The sequence below is a fragment of the Dipodomys ordii genome, unplaced genomic scaffold, assembly GCF_000151885.1.
Source record: "Dipodomys ordii isolate 6190 unplaced genomic scaffold, Dord_2.0 Scaffold81, whole genome shotgun sequence".
Lineage (NCBI taxonomy): Eukaryota > Metazoa > Chordata > Mammalia > Rodentia > Heteromyidae > Dipodomys > Dipodomys ordii.
Genome location: NW_012267297.1, coordinates 1,615,234 through 1,624,209, shown reverse-complemented (window position 1 = coordinate 1,624,209; position 8,976 = coordinate 1,615,234). Strand labels below are relative to the sequence as shown.

At 48.7% G+C, this 8,976-nt stretch overlaps 1 protein-coding gene across 1 annotated transcript; it reads left to right on the top strand.

The window, feature by feature from the left end:
- Positions 1-668: 668 nt before the first annotated feature.
- Mgp (matrix Gla protein) lies at positions 669-4,887 on the top strand. Its single transcript, XM_013025077.1, has 4 exons — positions 669-835; positions 2,162-2,194; positions 3,162-3,237; positions 4,484-4,887. Exons 1-4 carry the CDS (start codon positions 775-777, stop codon positions 4,623-4,625), a joined length of 312 nt encoding a protein of 103 aa, XP_012880531.1. The 5' UTR covers positions 669-774; the 3' UTR covers positions 4,626-4,887.
- The last annotated feature ends 4,089 nt before the right edge of the window (positions 4,888-8,976 follow it).

The following is an 8,976-nucleotide window of genomic DNA, read 5'->3' as shown; positions in this document are numbered from 1 at the left end:
GAGGGAAGGAAGGAGGAAGAGAGGGAAGGAGGGAGGGAGGGAAGGAGGGAGGGAGGGAAGGAAGGAGGGAGGGAGGGAAGGAGGGAGGGAAGGGAGGCTGCATGAGCAGGTGAGTTGGATGGAGGGTGGGGAGGGTGGAGATGTGGAGGGGCAGGGGGGTGCTGTGACCGGCTGCTGGGGGGTGGGGGTTCAGCCTGTGACCCCCTCAAACTCCACAGCCGCTGACGAAGGTCAGCCATCAGGCAAGGACCCCACTGCAGACACCTGGCCGGTCTCGCTGCACACTCACCCAGCCCTGCCAGGGGCCCAGTCCCACCGTCCATCTGTCTGTCAGGACAGCCCTTCCTCCTCTCCCCCCCTCCCCGCCCCGTCTTCTCAGACCCAGCACAGATGGCTGTGTGTCCAGCCAGGGAGGAGGGAGGTCAGGGGAGAAGGAACTAGAAAGGCCAAGCCCCGGTGTGCAGATCCCAGGGTCACACAGCCAACTGCCCCCCACCCTCACCCCCGCCCCGGGAAAGGTGCCCACTGCGCGTGGAAGGAAGGAATCTTTGGGAAAGTTCCAGAGGCCAGATGGAGGCCAGCCCTCTCCCCTCCCCTTTTCCCTCCCTCTCCCCCTCCCGGCCCCTCCCCCTGTCAGCTGCTCAAGTTCCTATAAAAAAACCGGGTTCAGCCTCTGTCTCCACCAGCCCGCAGGAGTCTCTCCCTACCTCGGCAGGAGACGGACGGACAGACAGACAGACGCAGGGGGGAAACCGAGCCACGGGCCCGGCAACCATGAAGCATCTGCTCCTCCTTGCCGTCCTGGCCGCCCTGGCCCTGCTGGCTGTGTGCTACGGTGAGACTTGGCTTGGGTTTACCCCCCCACCCTCCCCCCTCTGCCCTTCCCTCCTCCTCCTTGCAGCTCAAGGCTGGGCAGGGAAACTTCTCGGATCTCCACGGATACAGAATCCATCCATCAAGCCTGTGGATCTCGGGTCTGCGATCTCCAAATACTTTTAATGAGCAGCTTCTACAGGGGGTCGGGAAGGGAGGCTTGTCCGGGGTGAGTCTGCACCCCAGGACAGACAGCGATTTGCAGAAGAAGCTATCAAATTTGCCAGCCCCAGCGATCTAGCATATAATATATATATATATATATATATATATATACATCTTTATATACATATATATATAATTTATATATATTATTACCTATGCTATGGATCAAAGGCTGTAGCTTGAAGAAAATCAGTTTGTCTCTGAAGTATTTCAGCCCCTACTGGGTAGAGGCTGCTATTATGAATTTTCTGCCTCTGCCCAACAAATTCATTGCAAACGAGAAAGGAAAATCAAGTCTTGATGTCCATTATCCCCGCCAAGATAAAGAGTAGTGAGTTTTGTATGTTTGTTTTCTGGATCTCTAGAGATCAGGGCCTGTGTCTGTCTGTGTCCAAAGAGGAGTTGGAAGGTATTCTGGAAGCCAAGTTACTTAATATCATTCTGCTGCTTCTCTTTCTCTGTGTGTGTGTGTGTGTGTGTGTGTGTGTGTGTGTGTATGTTGGTTTGTCTGGTTTTTCTTAAGCCTCGATTGCAGTCACAGTCTTGAGGTTTATCCCTGCTCATTCCTGAAGTTCTTCACGAACTTTCTGTGTAAGACAGATTGGCAGAAAGCACCCTGGGCCTCTCCTCCTCCGGTCTCTGGGAGACTGAGAGGATTTAACCCAGGCTTTAGAAAAATGGAGAAAAATGTGCCCTTCAGGCTCCGCTGAGCTCTCTCTCTCTCTCTGCCCAGAGAAATCCCTTCCGGACGTTTCTATTGCTCTCCTTCGGAAGCCAAGGATGCTCAGTCTGCCAGAGAGAGAGTTCATTGCTCATTTTCAGCGCCCAAGCCTTGAACGTGTCCCAGGGTGCTGAACTGAGTACCCCCAGGGCGGGGGGGTGGTAACTCAAACCAATCACTATTTCCCCAGATATCAGATTAAACCCAAGCATTTGCCCACGTAGAGACTGAGAACGGGCAAAGCCCTAGATTCCTGGAGTTTGTAATAACCACATTGCTAAGTATATTCTCAGCATCTTTCAGACTCCCGCTCCTCTCCCATCCCTATACTTAGACCGTTTGAGTGTCTGACAAATAACTAGATGATGAATCTTTGTTATTGTTGTTCTTTCTCAATTCCAGAGTCTCACGAGAGCATGGAGTCGCACGAAGTCAGTAAGTGAATTTTTGACTTCTTGATTTCATGATGGACTCTCCCTCCCTCCTTCTTTCCCTCTTTCAATAAACCAAGTGGCTAGACATGTCATTGGGGGGAGTTATTTAAGGGGGGGGGGAAAAAGGAAAAGAAGAAGAGGAGCTTCTTTTGGAAAAATCAAAGTCCATTTTAAAAAATGCAATGACGGTTTAAAAAAAATACAGCCATCAAAAATGAGCAAACCGTTGAAGCTCGGGGAAATATAATATGCCGTTGAAAATGTAACGTGCCATTTTTTCAACTTACTTCAGAGACATGAAATGTCATTTGGAAAATTTTAAGTCAGTGCCACATTAGCCTCAGAAATGGAAAATGAGGGGTGAAAATCATAGCAAAGCACAAAATACGCAGTCCCAGGGTCTCCATAGTAAGTTCAAGGCCATTAAATTTCTGCATGGAAAAGACCCGAGCAGAGGCTGGGCAGGTGGCTCAGTGGTAGAGTGCTCGCCTAGCGTGCATGAAGCCCTGGGTTCGAGTCCTCACTACCACATACACAGCAAAAGCTAGAAGTGGCGCTGTGGCTCAAGTGGTAGAGCACCATCCTTGAGCAAAAGAAGCTCAGGGACAGCGCCCAGGCCCTGAGTTCAAGCCCCAGGACTGGCACCAAAAATAAAAAGAACTGCAAGTAGAATATAGCTCTTGCTTTTTAACTGTTCATGATTTTTATACTGTTTCAAAGACTCGGGGCCTGGGGATGAGCATTTCTTCTCAAATAAATTTATGTGGGGGGCTGACTAACACAAGGTGACAGGTGTCTCAGTCCTAGCAATGGATGGCTGAGCTTTCTGGGCTAGGATGCATTTCAGGAACACCTGCTCGGCCGTCCTCTGCTTCTGTCTAACTCTGGGTGGGAACGCCGAATCTTCCTGGAAATCTATCCAGCCACCGCTCCCCTAACACGGCCCCCCATTTCTTGTCTGCTTGAAGGCCCGTTCATTAACAGGAGGAACGCAAACACCTTCATGTCTCCACAGCAGAGATGGCATGCAAAAGCCCAGGAGAGGTGCGTACAAGAACTGGGGGAGCGAGAAATACACACGTGCACGCACATGCACGTGCACACACATGCACACCCGTGTACACCCACCCACGCCACACGCTGGGGCTCCCATCTGTAATCCTACCTACTCAAGAGGCTCAACTCTGAAAACACAGGTTCAAAGCCAGCCTGGCCAGGAAAAACAACTTCCAAGAGATTCATCTCTAGTTAGCCACAAAAGCCAGAAGTGTAGGCGTGGCTCAAGTGCTAAAGCACCAGCCTTGAAGGAAAAAAAAACTAAGCAAAAATGCAAGGTTCTGAGTTCAAGTCCCAGGACTGACTTATATGAATATATAAATAAGCAATAAACAAAGACAATTGAATATTTAGAAATCTAAGGCTGGGTGCCGGTGGCTCACACCTGTCATCCCAGCTCCTCAGGAGGCTGAGATCTGAGGACCACAGTTCAAAGCCAGCCCGGGCAGGAAAGTCTTTGAGACTCTGATCTCCCATGAACCACCAGAAAATCAGAAGTGGCGCTGTGGCTCAAGTGGTAGAGCGCCAGCCTTGAGCTGAAGAGCTGAGGGACAGCGCCCAGGGCCTGAGTTCAAGCCTCACAACCAACAACAACAGAAAAAAGGAAGCCAAATTTTTTTTGAAAGTCACAGAAAGGAGAGGGAAAGGCAGGAAGAAATACTCTGCTTTCTTTCAAACAACAACAACAAAACTAAAGTGTATTCTACCTTCTCTCCCTGTCCTTTCTCTATCTATCTATCTATCTATCTACCTACTTACCTATCCATCCATCTACCCAACTACCCAACTATCCATCTATGTATGTATGTATGTATGCATGTATCTATCTATCTAATCTATCTACATACCTACTTCCTACCTACCTTCCATCCATCCATCCATCCATCCATCTATCTATCTGTCTATCTATCTATGTATCCATCTATGTATCTATCTAATATTATACTATTATATGCTATTTATCGTATATCTATTCTATTACTATGTATCTATTACATTATTATATACTTCCTATATTATCTTTTATATCGTTCTATTATCTATTATATCTATATCTATTATTATATTCTGTATCTATTACATTATATGCCATCTCTCTATATAATTATATTGTTGACATCAATATCTGTGGAGGGTCTTTCTGATTTTTTTCCTCTTCCTTTTCGCTTTTGGTTCTGCTTTTCCCCTTGTCTCCGTGCGTCTCCATTCTGGCCTTGGCGCCATTTTTCCCCAGGATCCGAGAACGGAACAAGCCGCCCTATGAGATCAACAGGGAAGCCTGTGATGACTACAAGCTCTGTGAGCGCTACGCCATGGTCTACGGCTACAACGCGGCCTACAACCGCTACTTCAGGAAGCGCAGAGGAGCCAAGTGAGCGGCCAAGACGGAGCCACCGGGCCCGGCCAGGCGTCTTTCGGAAAGCCTGGCTTTGAACCCACAGCGCCCCCCCCCCATGCTGTAGCTTGATGACGTATACAGACACACACACAGATGCTTGATTCCTGGGGCTACCTGTCTGGCTGTATCCCCTACCTTTGTGCCCCTCACCCCCATATTGGAAAAGTAAGGGAGTTCCAGGTTGTCGACATGTAGGATGAGATATAATAAACTTCTGGTTTGATACTGCCATTCGTAAATCTTGTTGTCGTTGTTGTTGTTTTATTTCTTCTGGGGGAAACGGGGAGATATGGAAATGGTGTCCCCACTGAAGTCTACGAGAGGAACTTCTGTGACATCTGTCTCTGGCTGAGGACAGATAGAAGGAGAAAATTTCTTTCTTTGCTGGGGAGCAAGTGGGTGGCTGGTTCCTGTTACGAATTTTCCAGGGTTTTCGGGTTGTCAGGGGGGCTGTTTCAGGGTTGACTCCATTTATTTCTCTTCATGTGTCAAGGTAAAAAGAGACCTCAGGCTGGGGATAGGTAGCTCACGCCTGTCATCCCAGCTACTCAGGAGGCTGAGATTGGAGGATAGGAGAGTAGAGGTTCAAAGCCAGCCCAGACAGGGAAGTCTTGTGAGACTTTTTATCTCCAATGGACCAGCGCAAAAGCCAGAAGTGGAGCTGTGTGTGTGTATGTGTGGTTCAAGTGGTAGAGCACCAGCCTTGAGCAGAAAAGTTCAAGAGAAACGATGCCCAGGTCTTGAGTTCAAGCCTCCAGACAGACACAGAAATAAAATAGCAGGGGCTGGGAAGGTGGCTCAGTGGGAGAGCGCTTGCCTTGCATGCATGAGGCCCTGGGTTCGATTCCTCAGCACCACATAAGCAAAAAGAAAAAAGCCGGAAGTGGCGCTGTGACTCAAGTGGTAGAGCGCTAGCCTTGAGCTGAAGAGCTGAGGGACAGCCCAGAGTTCAGGCCCCACGACTGGACCCGCCCCCCCCCCAAAAAAGCAATAAAATAGCAGCCTCAAGAAATCTAACAGAAAGGAAAACCAAGGAAGGGAAATATCACAAGCTGACAGACTTTGGTCCAACTGTATCATAATCGCAACAACGCATGAACCATTGCACAACCCAGATATATATAGATATATGCATAGATATATATGTGTGTGTATATATGTATAATTTTTGCCTTAGTTAATTCTTACTAGGATTAAATAGTAATAAAAGAGTCAGGGGGCGGAGACAAAGCTAAGGGATAATGTTAAGACCCCCAGCTTTATCCATGCAAACAGCCTCAGGAAACTCAGGAAAGCTGCTATCATGGGGGAGGGTGGGTGGAGGGGACACCATACCACACTGCGTAGCTAATGCACACCATTTATTTTTTTTATTTTTATTTTTGCCAGTCCTGGGGCTTGAACTCAGGGCCTGGGCACTGTCCCTGAGCTCTTCAACTCAAGGCTGGTGCTCTACCACTTGAGCCACAGCTCCATTTCTGCTTTTCTGGTGGTTCCTTGGAGATCAGAGTCTCATGGACTTTCCTGCCCAGGCTGGCTTCGAACTGCGATCCTCCAATCTCAGCCTCCTGAGTAGCTGGGATGACAGGCGTGAGCCACGGGTGCCCGGCTAGGACCTGTCTTGTTAATAAAGGTAGAGGCTCCTGGTTATCAGTAGCAAGCGGAGCTTCCGATCTCCAGCCAAGGCAGGAGGAATGTATTTGCTAGCTGGTAATATACGGTGGCCCGTGGTGCTACCCCTCAGCTGAGTCGTAATGATAGATACGTGGACGCATCTGTCAGCCATTGTAGGAGAAGGGTAATAGGAAACCTACTTTCCTTTGCCAAATTAAGCACCGAGAGCACCAAATAAAGCCGAATAAGGAATTGCAGGACGGATTGTTCTTAAGAGGAAGCATCATACATCAGTACCGGCCCCTGTCCAGCTATAAGAATTGGGGCTGTACTACATGCCCTAAACTTCCCAAGTCTGCTGGCTTGTTCCTAGGGTGTGAGTGAGCTGGATCTCCAGCAGGCGGCCCTAGCAAATGAGAAAACTGAATTACACAGCTGAGAGAGGATGTGTTGTTCTAGAAAACCTGGAAATACGTTAATATGTTTCTTTCTTATTTTATGTTTATTTATTTGTGTTGGTCCTAGGACTTGAACTCGGGGCCTGGGCGCCGTCCCTGAGCTCTTTCACTGCAGGCTGGTGCTCTACCACTTGAGCCACAGCGCCACTTCTGCTTTTCTGGTGGATCACTGGAGATCAGGCTTTCCTGCCCTGGGCTGGCTTTGAACCGCGATCCTCAGATCTCAGCCTCCGGAGTAGCAGGGATGACAGCCCAGTGGCTTTGTATATTTTGAGTGTGACGTGGCGGGGGGAAGGGCTCTCTCGATGGTATCAAATTGAAATGGACCCCAGTGTTTCTGATATGAAAACAGAGATCCCCCCCTTCACCCCGCCTGGAGTCTATGGCTGTGCGCAGAGCATGCTCTAGGAGACTCCTCTGTTCTTACCTTCAGAGAAATGAACGGGGTGACCTCCCTGTGGGATGGGGGGAGGCAGAGATGCGGGGAGGGAGCTTTTTTCCATCTCTCCTGTTTGTCTGAATTCGGGCATTGAGAGCGAACCAGCAAACAGGAAAACCAGAGAGCAGAGTTACCCAGGGTTGTTCAAACATGAGGTTAGGCGCTGAACGCTCACTCACTGTTCAAGAAATGAGATCTTGGCTCTCGGGGCTAAAGCCGGGGATCTGTGTGGCGGCGGAGGTCTAGTAAACTCTTCTGTGCTTGAACAAGGCCTGCTGTGTCTCTACCCCCTCCCCCAGCCTCCTGGCACACATAAAAGTAATCCACGGAGGCTTAGAGAGGCGTTTTTAGACATTCTGAGAGAGACTCTTCTTGGGAAGGTGCCCGAGGGATTATGAGCTGGGATGAGAGAATCCCACCCGTTGTCTTGGCCTCCATTCCTGGGGAGGGAGTCAGGCCTCCAACCTGCGTGCACGCTAAAAAGGAAATTATAGAGCAGAGCGCGAAGAGATCATTTGTTCATTACTCGGGTAAATGCCCTGGTACGGGAAGGCTGCAGGGGACAGGGAAGCGGGGACCAAACTACCAAGCTGAGCAGCATTGGAAGAACGTGTGTGTGTGTGTGTGTGTGTGTGTGTGTGTGTGTGTGTGTGTGCATGCAGCTCTTGTACACACGAAGGGGAACTGGGAAATACAGAGCGGACAGGGGCCAATCTTTCCTAAGTGAGGGTTTGTTCTACGGTGCCATTTTCCAATCAGGGATCTCCTTAGAAGCTGCTCTGGTCCCTGATGACCAATCCTGTCCCCTTGATACACTCCTCGAATATCTGCACAGAGAGAGGGAGAGGGAGATGTGTGATAGACAGAGAGAGAGGGGAGAGGTGATCCGTAGATGATTGATAGATGGATGGATGGATGATAGACATAGAAGATAAATCAATGGACGATGGATACATAGAAGATAGATTGATAGATGAATAGATAGGCAGGAAGGTAGATAGATGAGAGAGAGATACAGAGAGGATGACAGATAGATAGGCAGATAGATGATAGATAGATAGATACATACATACATACATAGGTACATACATAGACGATACATACATCCATATATAGATACATAGGTAGATGATAGATACATAGATGAGGTAGGTAGATAGATAGATAGATAGATAGATAGATAGATAGATAGATAGATAGATAGATAGATAGGCAGGCAGGCAGATAGACAGACAGACAGACAGATAGATAGGCAAGCAGACAGACAGAGAGACAGACAGACAGACAGACAGACAGACAGATAGATGAATAAGTAGATAATATGGATGGGTAGGTAGGTAGGTAGGTAGGTAGACAGACAGACAGACAGACAGACAGACAGACAGACAGACAGACAGACAGACAGACAGACAGATAGATAGATAGATAGATAGATAGATAGATAGATAGATAGATAGATAGATAGATAGATGAATAAGTAGATAATATGGATAAGTAGGTAGGTAGGTAGGTAGGTAGGCAGACAGACAGATAGATAGATAGATAGATAGATAGATAGATAGATAGATAGATAGATAGATAGATAGATAGCTAGATAGATAGATAGATAGATAGATAGATAGATGATAGACAGAAAGACAGTCGCGGGCTGGGAGTTGTGAGGCATTCTGGGACCTGCTCAGTCCGGCCCACACCGGCCTGGCACCACACACTCTCTCTGTCCACAGAACCCTCATCGGCGGACGCAGCCCTTGGAGTCCAGAGGGTCCAGAGCCCCGTCCACGCGTGGGTCAGGGGGCAGGCAGGCAGGGGGCAGG

Coding starts and splice junctions, on each gene's coding strand:
- Mgp (XM_013025077.1), top strand. CDS start 775: ATGAAGCATCTGCTCCTCCTTGCCGTCCTGGCCGCCCTGGCCCTGCTG. Junction 2,195..3,161: donor CATGGAGTCGCACGAAGTCA/GTAAGTGAATTT, acceptor GTCTGCTTGAAG/GCCCGTTCATTAACAGGAGG. Junction 3,238..4,483: donor CATGCAAAAGCCCAGGAGAG/GTGCGTACAAGA, acceptor ATTTTTCCCCAG/GATCCGAGAACGGAACAAGC.